General features: G+C 36.8%; 1 protein-coding gene across 4 annotated transcripts in view; it reads right to left on the bottom strand.

The window, feature by feature from the left end:
• Positions 1 to 16,757, bottom strand: part of ASAP2 (ArfGAP with SH3 domain, ankyrin repeat and PH domain 2) — a 95,526-nt gene that overhangs the window by 51,027 nt on the left and 27,742 nt on the right. For all 4 annotated transcript variants that reach the window (XM_035895335.1, XM_035895337.1, XM_009639797.2 and 1 more), the window contains exons 3-5: positions 13,666 to 13,811; positions 5,181 to 5,255; positions 3,580 to 3,629 (exon numbers count right to left, since the gene is read on the bottom strand). In XM_035895335.1, the coding sequence (XP_035751228.1) occupies positions 3,580 to 3,629; positions 5,181 to 5,255; positions 13,666 to 13,811 (271 nt within the window). The remainder of the gene's footprint in view (positions 1 to 3,579; positions 3,630 to 5,180; positions 5,256 to 13,665; positions 13,812 to 16,757) is intronic.

The raw sequence follows: 16,757 nt of genomic DNA, 5'->3' as shown, positions 1-16,757 counted from the left end.
AAAAAAAAAAAAAAAAAAAAAAAAGCCTTGTTTTAAAGAATTTTCTTCTACACAGAATTCCCAGACTCCCTATCCCAAGCCTCAAGCAGATGATCCTTTGGTCTTGATCAAAGTGAAGGAGTCCAACAGGCTAGACTAAGAGCTTTAAACGCTAGAATGCTGATGTGGAGCTTTCATCTAACCACTTAAAAAACTGGAGCACATAGCAATTGTACCAGCCCACCACCTAGAAGTATCACAGAAAATGGTAATGGATCTGAAAGAATTTCCTGAAAAACATGTGCTACCTTCAGTTTTTTGCATGGTGAATAACCTGACACATAAATGGCTTAGAAATAAACATTGTCAAGGCGGTGTGCTTCATTTGTTAAAAAATCTTGCAGAAACTACAGAGGTAACTTAGAGATATCTCCTTACAGTGGAAAGAGGAACATGTTTTGGATCAAAACCCAAATGTCTTATTTGAAAGCAAAGTCAAAAAGCAGGCTTTCTACAGGACTATTAGTTAAAAGGAAAAAAACCCAAAATCTCATGATACCACACAAGCAGGATGGGGTTCAATCCCACATACAGAAAATAAACACAATGTTAACATCAGAATGAAATAACATACACACCACCATTTCCAGGTATTTACTGTCCTTAAACTCAAATGAGAATCCCCAAATATACAGATTCAAATATATTTTCTATGGGCATTTCTACTTCTTAAGTACTTAACTAAGTTAAAAAACAAAATATTTCTGGAATATCTGACTCTGAAACAGACCACCTGTTCTGACCAAACTGAGGATCAAAGTACACATCTTTACATCACCGCAACATACTCATTCTGGTGAATATACTATCAGAAATGCTATAAGCATCAGAGATCTTGGTCCAGTAGTAACAGTGTTCTTGGTATATGTGTCAGCAGTGTGCAAATGTATTTTAAATAAATTCTGCACATACACTTTGTGGAATGTCACTATGAGTAAGCTATATGTAAGTAAACAAGCTTTCCGATCCAGCAGTCAAGGACTGGTAAGCAATAGCAGACTAAATTACAGGACTGTTCTTTATGGCCCATCCTCAGAGATCAACTACTGCTATGGGCAATGATTAGAAATCTTAATTACTTCAACAGCCGATAACTGGCACCGCACCAAATGAGATTGTTCACTGATATTAAGAACAGGAAACACTGGAGCCATCACAGTCTTCCAAGGATTCAGACTGTCAGACTGGAGGTTTATCTCAGTATTTCAGAATGCCTTGGTACGAAAATTCAGCTATAGCTAGGCAGCTTCAGAAACCAAAAGCCACTCAGGTCCCCCTCACAAACTGAGCCTAGAAAGCAGTAATTAGACTGTTCTCATTGTTATTCAAAAAAAGAATAATGAAATTTAGCTAACTTGCTAAGTATGTTGCTTTTGTGAGTAAATCACCTACAGGAATAATTTCTGAAGACTGCACATTATTTCACATGGGCCAACTCAGTGGGCAGCAGAGAATCATTATAACATTGTGCAATTAAAAAAATATTAAAAAATGGTGCTGGATTCTCAGCCAATCTAGGTGGCTGGGGATCTGCAAGCTATTTATGTTAAACAGTGTCATCATTTGTGATTCTTCGGGACCTGTATCATCAGAAATGGCCCGACACATGCCGCACTATCTCAGAAGATCAAAGATGCTGGACGTGTGACACGAAATTCAACCAACAGTCACAATCCAGGTAATACTGGAATGAGGACTAAAACCCTCTATTGAATTCCACTTCAGAGACCATCAGCTGTGCTGATACAACTGACTTTGCCAACCCAGGAAACAACTGTTCCTGATGTAGGGTGCTAAACCACTTGAAGGTGCCACAATTAATTATGTTTCATCTTAGGTGCTGAGCTTTGTTGACTCATTTGATTCATTTAGCTGGATATAAAATGCTGTTATTAAAACTGATTTTATAGCTGTTTATACTGTGCCTCAGGTACCTTCAAACAAGTGGTTTATGGTAAGTTGGGATAGACACACAACATGAAACAAACTCAGATAGGTGTTCATCCACTTTTAGTACACAATACACCTGCTAAAAGCATCCAACCTTGGCATTAAATGCAGAAAACATCCATATCTTTAAAAAAACTGCACTAATTAAAAGTGGTTTACTAAGGTTCTCGGTTCTGGATCAATCTGGAATCATGCGCCGTTTTGGAATGGTAGCAGCAAACACCCCCACCAGCCTTACCACCTCGTTGGTAAGTGCCAAAGACTCAGCATCAAATAAGGTCTTCCTAGAGACCTCAGCATTGGGCACAGTCTTGTAACATACGCTAGAGCAAGAGACATTACAGCGTCATTACAAGGGATCTAGCCTAACAAGTCCAGAACTAAATCTTGACTTGCATACTCTTGGTATTTTTTGTTAAGACATTTCAAAATGCTCAGGCATAAAGTATGTAATTTCTTCTGTGCTCTTCAACTAAAGAAACTTGCTAGTTACAGTGAATTAGTCACTGATAAGGAGAAGGAAAAACCCAAAAATAACAAATGCTTAAAAGGACATCAAGTACAGTTATGCTGCTGCACTTCTGGTAGTTAACAGGGTAGCTAACTTTTCATTTAATATAGTGTCCTCTAAAAGTAAAGGAAGGCAGAAAAGGAAGCAAACTTTCACATGTAGTAGATTACAGGAAAGTAATATGGATGCTATAAAAATTTTTCAAAAATTCTTTCCCAATTAAAGCAAAACTTTCTCAACTGAAATGGAAGAACATGCAGTGGAAGAACATGCACTGGGAGATTATGCTCATTACTTGGAACTTCCTGCAATCTGTTAAAAGGAAGGAATTCTTAGGCTTCTGACATAAGAAGGAGGAGTATGTGTCAATTCTAGAGGCACAGTTTATGATGTTACACTGAAGGAACTGGGGTTGTTTAGCCTGGAGAAAAAGAGGCAGAGGGGAGACCTTATCGCCCTTACAACTGCCTGACAGGAGGTTGTAGTGAGGTGGGGGTTGCCCTCTTCTCCCAAGTAAGAAGTGATAGGAAGAGAGGAAATGGCCTCAAGTGGCACCAGGGGAGGTTTAGATTGGATATTAGGAAAAACGTCTTCACCGAAAGGGTTGTCAAGCATTGAAATGGGCTGCCCAGGGAAGTGGTTAAGTCCCCATCCCTGGAGGTATTTAAAAGACAGGTAGATGTGGCACTTAGGGACATGGTTTAGTGGTGGACCTGGCAGTGTTAGGTTAACATTTGGACTCAATGATCTTAAAGGTCCTTTTCAACCTAAATGATTTTATGATTCTTTATGTAAAGAGGTCTACCACAGACATTAACAGTCATGGCACAGAAACACACACACACATACAGACAAAAGACAATTTTCTCATTAAATAAGTTGTACATTACAGAATTTGAAATTATCGTGCCTATGCACTCGTACTTTCACACAGCTCCAGGTTTTAAGAAAAAAAAAAAAAAAAGAAAAAAAGCTCAACTTCCCAGCCACAGCTTCTGTCTGGGACCTTAACATTAAATAATGACCTTTATAGATTCAGTTATACTTCCCTTTTAAATAAAAGTTTAAGAGATACATACACTTTTGTTTCATAGTCCTTCCAAGCTTTATCAAAAGGTTTTTTCAGGTCCTGTCAAGAAGAAAGAAAAAAATACAGTTTTTTATTTATACGAAAAATACTGTGGATCTAACAATGAAGACACACCTTGGCCATCTGCAGCCTCTACTAGAATAAAGGACTCCCCCCTTTCTTTAGTAACTCACCTAAGGCTTGTGTAAATGCAATCTTGCACATAGGAAAAATATTCTCATACACAGAATTAATACTCATGTTTCTAAAAGCATCTCTAGGATGCTTTTTACAGCTTTATTTTACTCCTTAAAAGGTATAACCACATGTCATCCCAAGAGCACACTATGCAATTAATGAAATCAGCTATTTTCTCATCATTCCATCTCCGGCTTCGCCAGAAAGAAGCGCCTGTCCTGAGGCTGTGGTATAGCTTTGGCTAGGGACTTGATTCATCCCACTAAAGTTGAAGAAATCAATTTCCCACTGTATTAATGGGAACAGTATAGGCCATACAGCTCAACATAACTACTTCTGTGAGAATTTTGAATTACTTATGTTCCAAATTCCATTATTTTTTTTCTCTGAAGAAGCCAGTTTGGATAAAATGATCTTAAGTTGTAAAATTATTTCACTGATGTCTAAAAATGCAGCAGTTGAAATTCTGCTGTAGTTCAAGAGATCAGCCAGCTACAAAAAAATAAATTGTTAACTGTCAGATGCTGGAAAAACTTTGCAACTACAGATTAGGATCTAGTTCTTACATGCCAGCTAGTTATTTCAACAATTATGAAACTAATTAAAGCAGCATTTGATTATTTTCTCAAGTGGCAACACTGTATTGTAATAAATGTATTTATTCTGACATAGAAAAAGAGAACAGGAAGAGTGAAATGTGGTAAACAAGCAACACAGAAGTAATAAGCCTATCTTACTAAATAATCTCTTTATCCTCCAGTAATTTACAGAGACCTTTTTTAGTCTATGTACATTTTTCTTCTTCCTTCGATGTCCTAGAACAATAGCTGCCAGTCACTTCCTGTTTGCTCAGTAGTAAACAAAGTGTAAGTCAAGTAAGTTTGCTGGCTATAGGCTTTGAAATTTATTATACACATATCATCATTTGAGTCCTAAGTTGTTATTATTTCAAATAGGAAATATCCTCAGGGCACAAATAGATTTCAGCTTTGTTAAGAAAAATCCTTTGCTCACGCAGTCTAATGTTTATTTCTTAATAATCTGTATAGTTTCAGTTAAGTTTAGAATGCTAAATTAATAGATTATTAATAATACTTTTAAATAAAATACTACTCCCTCCTCAGCTAAGTAAATATCTAAATTCTTACACCTCCTTCTCTGCTTATCTTCCATATCTCAGGGCTGCTTTTAAAGCTTCTCAAATGTCATTTTGCATACATAGTCAACAGCATGCTGTACGTGAAACCACAAACAGAAGGGATGACTCAATTCAACAAAAAAATAAACCCTCTTGTTTATTAAGTTATGTTACTTTAGTATCCCATGTCTTCCATCAAATAAGACCAATATACTAGCTAAATGTATTTATTGTACCCACAATAATTTTGTATATAAATAAGAAGATAAACATACCCCTTTTACTCCTTTCAGATCTCCCTTCAGCAAACTGTCCAATGGAAAAGTGATTATGTTATTCATATTCTGAATCTGTAACAAGAAAATTACATCAAAACATGTAATACATTGTAACGCAGAACATACACTGTCTCAATTCACACATTTCAGAAAGTTTCACATGGAAATCATATATATTATTTTCCTAACCCTGCTTTATGAAGATGTTTATCAGTACAGCCGGTAATCAAAGATGGAGGCAACATGAGTTAATTAAACTTACTCTGGAAACACTATAAGCCAAGCCATCAGGAAACCTGCAGAATTACTGCTGATGATAAATATCTCACTCAACAGTACCTGCAAAGTAAGGCCACTAATTTTTACATTGCCTGATCTCACTGCATAAATTATGTGAAAACAATCATTTTTCAGCACTTATGTATTTTAAGTTCATAAGTATATTTTAAATTAATCTTGTTTATTTTCCAGTCTCTTCAGACCTATCCCATAAAATGTATCTGCTATTCTCACAACACACGGCATCTTGCACTGACAGAAGTGATAAGGACAAAGAATGCTGGCCTGTAAGAAAACCCCTACTGAAATTTTTTTCCATGTATTTTTAGAGAAGTAATACATCTGCCTTGTTTATCTCGTACAAAGTTTGAAATAAGGATTTTACGAGGTCTTAAGTATGCAAGTAATTCAAGAGTAAACGAGTAATTCAAGAATAAAAAAAAAACTTCAAATGAAGACAACAGTAAAATAATCATGGTTTTACATAAGTATCTATACAATAATATTTTGATAAGGAAAAAGAATGAAGAAAAACAATAGGGATAAGACAGTAAGTAGCATACATAAGGAAAAGAAAGACTTCATGTTCAGTCCTTTATGATTCAGGGGAAATATTCAAGGTATGGACCTCAATGTCTAGTCACAGGGTTTAAACTGCAATAATTCAAATGGATTGCACTGAAGAGTAAAATCCAGAGTAATTTAGAACCACATGATGAGAAAAAAAATCAGAATAACTTTTGCAGCAGTTTGATGAAGTTGCTTTTGGATGAATTTATTTTTTGGTGTTATTGTTAGCTGGTTTTTTAAAATGTGATTTTTTTCAAGCACTGAAATGCATAAATGAAGATGGATTTCAAATGCTCTAAGTACAGAAAGAACTTTGCATCATGTAGCAACAAATGCTTCTGTTTCTTCAGGAACAATGTCAAGAACATCGAAGTCCCTTTTAACATAACCCATCTGGGGAAGAAAGGACACTAACAGGAATTTCAAGAAAAAATATTTCCAATTCTGATGCTTCAGCCTCCCTAGAATGGAAAAATACAAAACATTATCACCCCATAGTTACCTTGGTGGCCTCACTAGAACAGACTCAGGGGTCCCATTCCCAGTGGTACTTAACAGCTGCTATTAACACAAAGCCTCCAAATCCCCACCTTTCCTCTTCAAAAAGACTACCGTACTCTATTTGCTTGAAATTTCAGCTGGCAATCAAAGAGAAAGTGAACATACATCAATTTTAAAGGTTAAACAGATGGACTCTGCATGGCAAGGTTGAAGAAACAGAAAATCTGGTCTTTTAAACTCTTACTGCAAATCACATTTCCCCTCCTCCATCCTACTTTTCCTCCTCCCCAAAAAGCTGCAGGACTTAACCACAGCCCTTTAGAATCAACAAGTTAAGTTTCAACTCTGTGGTTTTGTGTTTTTTGGTTTTGGTTTTTTTTTAAATCCTATAAAAATTGAATGAGTAACATCTACACATACTTAGCTGGCAGTGCTGGAAACCATCCACCTTGTAAGTTCTTAGCAGTACTGCAATATCTGCCTATCAACATAACCATGCTCAAAGCTAATAAACTTGTATGTTGTAGATATAGGGCCTAAATGAAAAGGTTTAAAACACACAGAACGTAGGTAAAAAAATAAAAACTTCTAAAAAAGACAGATGGATCACATACACCTATGGACACGCACATCCAGAATGCCTATCCAAGTGGAGAATCAGAAGGGGTCTCATCTAAGATATCATTCTATGCAAAGTTTTCTACTTTGCTATTCTGTTTTTTTAGTATGATGCAGTAAAATATCTAACCTAAAGATTGATACTTTTATAGCCTCCATTTTAGTATTCTTCAAATCCAGATAAATAGGCACAAAGCAAACATAAAGCATTTCTCAACAAAAGACTTAAGACAACTGTTTTTTCCTTAAGTCAGAAAAGAAAAAAAGTCAGACCCTAAAGTATTATTCCACACATATCCATGTAAACATCAATCAGCCTCCAAAACACTTCTGGATGTCTCCTAGAATTTCAAATCATGGGGCCTGAAGTCCAAAGTAACTTTAAAGAAAATGGAGAAAAACCTCATCATTCTTTTTAAAAGTTTGAAGAATCTATCAGCCTATTGGATTCCCTATGCTTCTATTTTATCTGCAACAAATGTAAACATACATAATGCATGAACTTGTCATTATTAACCTAGTTAGATGAATCATACTTGCTCACATTTATAAATCAGCAAGCAATATAGAGAAGAAAGATCTTACATGGTTTTCCTCTCTTTCTTGAGAGGCTCAAGCTGAACTATCTAAAAATATAGACCCATTTTTGGCATGCAGAGAAGCATTAATATGCTGCAGCTCCTACTCTGTGTGTATACAGGGAGCTAAAATATATACAACTGCCTCTACATTTTGACTATTTTATGTTTTAAAATATTCTTTGAAAAGAAAATGCACAAAGGTGCATGAAAGCGCCACAGAAATTAAAGTCATCCTGTGTCAGAGGAGCACTAGCAAGTTCCATGTGTTTTAAAAAAAAAAGAAAGAAAAAAAAAATAGTTGACCTGGTTTCCACTTCCAACACTGCTGCTTTGGCAGACTCACAGTTTTCCTTTGACAGCTTCCAACAAGATAAGATGACAGAGACAGGGTAATAAATTAAAACTTCCTAAGTTGGAGAAGGCTCAGAGGAGGAGAAGAAGAAATGTCAGGAGGGAGAACGTAAAAATAAACAAAGATGTAGCTGCCAGAAGTCATGGTAAAGGCAACAGGCAAGCCAATATTTGTGAAGGGGAAAGATTTTCAAGTTATTTAAGAGCCTATGGCTAAACACTGAAGTTCGTCGTTTGCCAGCCCTTCTGATTACTTTAGGGAGTCTTTTCCAGAACAGCTTTGGATACCGATGCCTGCAGTACTTCAAAAGGTTTTGTTTTCTCAATCCAGATTAAAAAAAAAAAAAAAAAAAAAAAAAGCCTTTTCACTACTTCAGAAGATAAATACTTCTCTTAACGTGCAGATAAACAGAGTGGACCTTAAAACATTTTCAATTTAAACTAAAATTCAGGCAGTCGAACAGTGTATGATATGACTCCTATTGCCATTACTAAATTCTAGATGCAGTCCATGTACTTGGCTGTGGGCTTCTCAACCACCAACAAACTTGTGTATGCACAAGTGATGGTAGTACTGCCTGCTGATAAATCATCAAGTTATTTCCATTTTTTTATGGCAAGTACTATTGGGTTTAATACTTTCCAAGGGTCTTCCCAGTGATGTGAGCTTCAGTAGTACAAGGCCAATCAACACAGCACAGAGCAAGTGGAAATCAGAACATCCACTACAGATGAGACACTTCAAGCTTTTAGCATCTAACCCAAGACTTCAGAAAATCATGTAACAAAGACTTGTAGCACAAACTTTGTCTTTGCACCATGCCTCCCTCTCGCACACAAGGACACAACACTGCCTTCCGCTGTTGTCCTCACCCCTGGCCCCACCTGCAGCACAGTGTGTGTCCCATAGCACAAACTGTGTCCCACCGGCGCCTGAGGTTGGACATCAGCCACCACCCATGTGTGCCATAGGAAGAGTGACTCCAGCAAAACAGGAGCTGCACACCACTAAGTGCCCGCATGGAGCTGCTGATCAGCTGCCTAGAAAAATGCCTTCACACAAGGTATTGAGTGCCACCACCACGTACTGCTTGGAAATAGCCCCTGTACCACCACCAATACACAAACTACAGGCTGGGAACTTCTCTATTAGGAAGTGCAAGCACAAAATTATGGGAAATACATTTTTAAAGGCACTCTTAAAAGCATAAAAAGTCAAGAATTTTAAAAGCAAAGGAAGAGAGAGACTTGCGGTTATTCCAGTCCATCTTCCTTGCCAGTGGACGAGAATTCCCCATTGCACATTTTCTAACCTAGGCTAAAACACCAAAGTGGTAAGCTTCTATTGCTTCCTCTGGGACACTTAATCTAATATTTTCACAGTGAGATCCCATTTAAATGCAATTTATTATTTTCCTTTTCCACAATCACCTATCTGTGAGGCAAACCATACATTTCCAACTCTTCTAAACTTTCTTCATTAATCAATCTATTCAAGACCTGATCATTTTTTGTTATTGTCCTCTGAATTTCTTCCAATTGGATCAATATCTTTTTGGCAAAGAACTAAAGATAAGGTTCCAGGTGGAGCTGAACCCATGCCACTAAGGGGGAATTCTTACATCTTGGTTTAACTTTACAAGCGTAAATTGAACAGTACTCTGATTTTTTTCCTCTCACCATTAAGCCAATCTTTCCTCCAGTGAACCAGTGAAAAACAGAAACAACACAACTTAAATCAATAAGCGTCACATATAATACATAATATGTATAACTGTAGCTTTTTTTTTTTTATGCACTTAACTAAGATGAGTCCTTCTAAACAAAATACACTTGTGAAGGTTCAGGCACCAAACATTTTTATTTTTTTTTTTTTTTGTAAAACCTTAGTCTGCACTATTACCATGGAAAGAAAATTCTGGGCATAAAGTTCTTAAGTTTATTATATAATACAGAAAAGATACTTCCTTCAGTTTTGTTATTTGTTACTTTTTACATCTAAGCAAATCTCCTTTCTTCTTACATTTAAAAAATTGAGTAAAACATGAGCATATGGTCAGAAAAATATTATCACTGTTCTTCCATTTCTCCTGGCTAAAAATCCAAGGATTATTAATAGAAAAACTTCTCACATGGAATCTCTTCCTCCCAGCTACCATCCACAGAGTGGAAATATCAGATTCCAGTCCTCTCAATTCAGTATGTTTCATTAGCTTTAAATTTAAATAAATGAAAAAGAAAGCACAAGAGTATGTGGAAGAACAACAAATACAGAAAACGGAATTTGTTAAATAGCTACTTCATCTTCACAGATCAAATCCTTTTTCAAGGAGTCCTGACAAAGATGACAGGCAACTACAGACTTCATTTCTTCTTGGTGTAGCAATCTAAGAACAGGATTTAAAGGAAAAATATTTAAAGTGCAAACATGTTGCAATGAGCCTTTCCTTGTCCTAACATTTTGCATATCAAGACTCACACCTTTATCACTTGGCACTAAATTTATCAGAAAGACAGAGTCATTAACACTATAAGCAAGTGCCATACAGACCTAACCTACCTGGGAACTGTGGGTGCTACCATTCCGTCAGAAGCAATACTGTACATGCCACAAAAGGTACCGTTTTATCTCTGAAAATGCCTCTAGTATTTTCTGATAGCTCACTACTAAAAGAGATATACTGATTGCTTAAAAACATTTCTAATCCAGAAGAAGTTGAATAAAAAATTGTAGCTATAAGAAGAGGGAAAAAAAAATCACAAACTGATCCAAACCATGCAAACAATGTGTTAGAAAGGCTAAAGTGAGTAGTTAAAATTACCTGATATGCAGTAAATGTCAATTTATTTCTTCTCTTAAAGATGTGTTTTAAAATCACTTCAAATGTGAAGAACCAAAGTTCTTCAAAGTTTTTTTTTTTAGTTTTATGCACTATTTAAAAGTGCACACATAAAAGAGGCATAGCAAAACACATATTAAAAACCCAAGACCTGAACTTTTAACTTGAATAGCTTACAGTTGAATAATCAGATTCCAAGAAAAAAAAAAAAACTTAAGCTGTTAATGAAATATTTTAAAACACTGATGCCTTGATAAGTCTGCAAAAACACCAAAGTCTTTTGGGAAACCTTTAAAAATATTAGAGAAAACAAAGAACCTAAAACCCCTGTTAAAGCAGAACAACTTTCCAATGGCTTTCCTTTACCTTACTAAAGTCAAGTTTAAGGAAAATCTTTTTGCAGAAGCACTTCAGAGCTACAGCTCTTAATGCCACCCAGGTCAAGAGCTGACAGAACACATCGGCTTCTAGAAACAAAAGCAAAATGTATGACTAAGCAAAACTTGACAGCAGCCCTAAAGCTTTGCCAGTGTTAATAGCTTTGGCATCTGTTCCAGTCTGAACATGTCCTCTCACTTCCTTGCACATATCCCCCACTCATTTCAGCTAAAATCGTCTGTGGAAATTCAGCGCCCTATGAAACTCCAGGGATACATCTATTTAAAAAGAGTATCTTTCAGAATGTTTTCTTAACAGCAGCAGGTTGTATGGCCCTGGCTACATTTCTGGTTAAACTATTTACAACCTAAATATGTTGGGTGCTACAAGGAAACACCAGAGAAGAGGGATGTTTTTACTGCCAACATGCTTACAGCATTCAGAGTTGGATACTTCACCACACTGTGAAGTGTGCATGGGGCTTGTTTCACATATAGCTGTGATTATAAAAAAATAGCACCCCAAATTACTTCCAACTACTGTATAGGACTTCTTACACTAGTCAATACCCTTATAACCTCTTTGAAAACGAGATCTCCGATTTTCAAAGTGACCAGTTACCAAAATTTTATTCTAGTGCTATTAACTTCTAATAGGCAAAGTTACGTAACTCTATAATTTTGGTTCACAGTTCTTTTATAACTCTAGAATTCTTGTTTCTAAATATGGTATTTTGAAGCAATAATGAAGTTTACGTCTTTTTTTTGTATCTTATTTCTTTCTGGAGGAAACTATTTTCCTAGAGAGACGCCAAATTCAAGGACCATTCGGTTCCTCTCTTTCTTCAGTTTTCCTTTGCTAGTCAGGAGAAAACAAAAGATTTCAAACCTCAACAATATGAAGTGTATTAAGAAAGAGAACCTTACAGAGACCTGGCCTTCACCAGAGAGCATTAAATAAAAGGTGCCTATGCTGTTGCAATGTGAAAAAGAAAAAAAAAAAAAAAAAAAGAAAAAAAAAGGAAATTAGAATCACAAACTGAGAAAAACTGAAGACTTAGCTACTATTTCATGACACATCACCATATTGCAATTAATATATGATAGAGAAGGGTTTTTAGTCAACAGAAGGTATCAGTTAGAAGACCCATTCTATATCCCTTTCCATATGAGCAGTCTACCTCCGTATAGGAGACTCAGGATAACTGACTGACTCACACTCAGTAAGGATGCCTCTTCTGATACGTAACCTAGATAATATTTGTACATCCAGAGATATTCAAATCAATATATTAAATACATTTCACTGTTGATAAATACATTTCAGGCTAGATTATCTTTCATCAATATCACAACTGGGTAAAAAGAGAGGACAGCATCAGGGAGTGAATGGGACTGCCCTAAATCCCATCAGCTGGAAACATTTCCCAAAGAACTGATTATGACCAGCTGGCTGTAAACTACAGACATTTGGTCTAGACTCACACAATCATTTGATGTATCTCTATCCCATTGATTTCAGCAGGCACAGACTTTTAAATGCTCGTAGGAATCTGGGTCATCTCCCCTTTCTAGCCCCTGGTTTAAGAGTTCTGCAGTTGCAAGTAAATTTTGGGCTTACTCAGACATGGGAAAGCTCTAGCTCATAGGATGTAGTCAGAATCTGCTCTTTTTGTGTCCACTGATTACTGTGAAATTGAGGCTGAAAATTCTCCATTCATAATTAAAATTCCCATTCTCCCATTTGGCTCTATCCCATTTGGCTCACTAAAGAGTGCTTTTAAGCCTTACTGGCTTCAGTTGCAGGACTGGTCCCCAGTGGACACTCCTGTCATTATAGCATTATGTTTGATTTTGTTTTCCTGACTGTCTTCCCTGAGAAGCAGGAGACTCTCTCTTCCAGGGACACTAAAATCTCCCTTTATAAATACAAATGGAAAGTGTAAAAATGTAAAGTAAAAGCAACATGAACACAGAGTGAACCAAGTTGGGTTTTACCCACTTCACAATTTTAAAGCAAATTGGTATCTGTGTTTTATAATACTTGTTATAACTACTTTTTTGTGGGAAAGTTTTAGATGTGAGAATTGTTGGAAGGAGGTTTTTTGTTGGGTTGGTTTGGTTTTTTATTTTCTTTTGGTTTGGGTTTTTGTTTGGTTTTTGGTTTTGTTTTGTTTTTTTTTTTTTTTAGTTTTGTAAAGGGAATGGGCTAGGACATGAGACATTTTCCTAAGTCGAGAATTTTTTAAGAACAGTGGTTGCTAAAACACAAATTGTCTTCAACATGAAGAGCTGTTATAATTCAAAAATAAAGACTTTGTAATGGCCTTAAAATTTCAACATGTTTGTCTTAAGCAATTCTTACCAAATTTTTGAAGAGTGCAGTTAATTCCTTTGTAAACACAGAAAATTTTAAAAACGCTGTTCCCAAATCTGGGTCATCCCTGCAAACACAGTTGCCTCCAAATTTCTCCAGTGCTTGTGTATACTGTTCTTCATTTTCCACGTGAGCTTCAAAAAGAGCAAAACATGAAAATACCATCAGTAGATAAAAGGTTATTGAAATTATAATCGAGTTTTTTCTAAAAAAGTTTTCAAAGTATTTCTTGCTAAAAATGTTTACTTGATACAATAAACATTTATTATTTATATTTTAACTCTGATATGCCAGAAATATGACGTATCTCACTAACTCTGGTTTACGTGTATCTATCCACATGCTCTAAAAAAGGACAACGCGTCATCAAGACAAGACAATCATCTGACAGCTACCCAGCTCTAGAAAGACCCACAATATTTCTGCACCATACTGGAGACCACATAACAATTCCCAACTCATATAATGAACTTTGAGAGTCTTTCATTAACGCCTTCTGATTTTAACTGTGTGCTGAACAAAGAAACTGAGATCAAGTGTGTTGGCAGAGACCTGGAACTCTACAACAGAAGGCAATAGATCAAATAAGACTCTCAAGTCATCTTAGGAAATGGGACTACAAACTACATTACAGATGAGGACAAAACCCATATCTATGTTAGCTCTCCCGATACAGAGCAGCAGTGAGGATCCGAGGCAAATCCTAGCAGTCTGCATTTACCACAGCACAGTTCAGTTCTCAAAGCACTTCTGGTTCACAACTAGATTCCTTTCTGAGACAGCAAAACCAGAAGCTCCGCCCCAGAAGTGGGCCAGGGCTTAAAGGAGACAGCGGGTTCTGAATCACTGTATGGGCTGCACCAATGCAAGTCATCCAGCACAAACTTAATACTTCTGCCCTTTGGAAGGCTTGGAGCTGCATGTATTGGGGGGTTATTCAGCCCATGGAACGAGATGAAATCTAGGTCTAAAGCAAGTTCCCCTGATTCAAATATAAAGGAAATCTAAGGGGCCTCAGTCTTAACTACTTCAACCTAATGATTCACTCTAGGACACCAGATTACTTGCTTGTGTAGACAGGCGTAAAAAGTCCCTGTCAATTTGATCTGTGGAATAAAACAAAAATTCTTTCTGAACCCAAGCTTAGTGACCATGTCAAGCTTGAGCACATGGACAAAGCACACCAGGTTGGCACCTGAGAAAGTCAATGTTGCCTATTTCTAATTCTAGCTGCAGCCAATTTCTAACACTTCCAAGGAAGTCAAGAAAAAAACCCCATAGCCTAGAAAACAAATTATGCATTAATAAGAACAAAGACCCTTTCCTGGTCATTATGAGACCAGCATAAACCCTGAAGATTATTTAGAGAGGATTAATCTGCTCAAACAAGCAGTGATCCAGTTTCATTTCAAGTCCCTTTGTATACTCTAACACTTTTAATATCCAAAGGATTCTTGATGCAATGTCCTTTCTCCAAAGTTCTATGAATTAGTTATACAACCTGTTCAATAAACCTAGCACGCTCCAACTTAAAAACAAGCCTGTCTGTTCACGTTCCTCCTTGGACAGCCATTTAAGAACTTTTTTCTCAAGTAGCTACAAATTTCCTTTCATTTCCAATATACGAAACTAAGACCCTGTGGAGTAGTGGTATAATACAGTGTAATTAAAGACTGTCATAATGTACATGCAGAACCGAAGTTACAAAACCAGCATTAATTCTACAAGTTTCTACTTTGAGTGCTTGAATTTGCAGCCTGTAAAAGACAGTTTGCATACAGCCATTCAGTTTAAAAACTAAGCCCTCAGCATCAACAGCAAGGGCCGAGCCAAACTCTTTGCTACTTGAGCTGTAGGATGAAGTAAGGATGTTCAAGTAATGTTGTTGTGTGACATACACACACCTGAACAAGCTTAGAACAAACTGGCACAGACAGCAGAAAACAGGACGTGGCAGGTCACAACTCCTCTAGTTCCCAGAGCTACACAGTAAGGCGAATTATTTCCATATTGTTTTCTGCATTCTTGCTGCTTCCTGCATCCAGCTTAGCATGTTTGAACCCAGGTGAGGGTGGAGGTCTGGGCACAATTCCTACAGCAAAAAGAGAAGGCTGCCACTGCATGAAAGCAAGGTGAAAAGGCTGCTGCCATTACTTGTTGTAGTTAGATGTGCAACCTGCAGCTGAACTATGCTGACTTTTTACCTTAGAAACAAGAGCTTTTCTAATTCCGCACAGCATCCTCCAGAGTTTTCTATTCCCCAGCATTCTAAAGACCATTCTTCTGGACCTATGTAGCAGATTAAACAAAGGCAACAAACCAGCAGCTCAACAGCAGTTCTGAGACATTCCCCAGAATGCTGATGGTAGTTATTGCAGCAATACTATTAGCTGAGCTGGTACTCCACAAGTGCTTCTGAAGAACACAAAATGGTATTTTTTTCATGGAACCCTCCAAAATACTCTCCCTGCCCTATGGTTTCTTCTTGATGGATTTTAAAAGTTCTTCTACAAAAGATTTGAAATCTATGAAAAAAAAAAAAAAATCAGAGCCAGGGTTTTTTTGAGGATTTAGAGGCTTTTTTTAAGTAAGAGACTAAATAATGTACTAATTGGAGTCACTATCTAATCCTCCATAATGGCTTCTAAATTCCCACATTAAAAAAGAAAGCCAAAACATGTATACTTAATACTCACAGAACCTGTATTAAAAATCCAGTAACTCTGTTCTTATGAGTGCAGGGCCACAGGTTTTGTTTTGTAAAAAGAGACTCCAAGGGTTGGCAAGTGGCTGAGTTAGTGAAATTTCTGCTGGTTAGAAGAGAAATGCCTCCAAACCTTTATTGTTGCCATGGTTTAACGTGGCAGGCAGCTAAACACCACACAGCCGTTTGCTCACTCCCCCCCAGTGGGATGGGGGAGAGAATCAGAAAAAAGGTAAAATAAGTGGATTCAGATAAAGACAATTTAATTGGACAGAAAAGGAAGGGAAAATAATAATAATGATAAAAGAATATACAAAACAAGTAATGCACAATACAGTTGCTCACCACTGACCGTTGCCCAGCCAGTTCCTGAGCA

Source organism: Egretta garzetta, unplaced genomic scaffold (genome assembly GCF_000687185.1).
Source record: "Egretta garzetta isolate BGI_Z169 unplaced genomic scaffold, ASM68718v1 scaffold15, whole genome shotgun sequence".
NCBI classification, from domain to species: Eukaryota; Metazoa; Chordata; class Aves; order Pelecaniformes; family Ardeidae; genus Egretta; species Egretta garzetta.
This window is presented reverse-complemented; position numbering and strand designations above follow the sequence as displayed.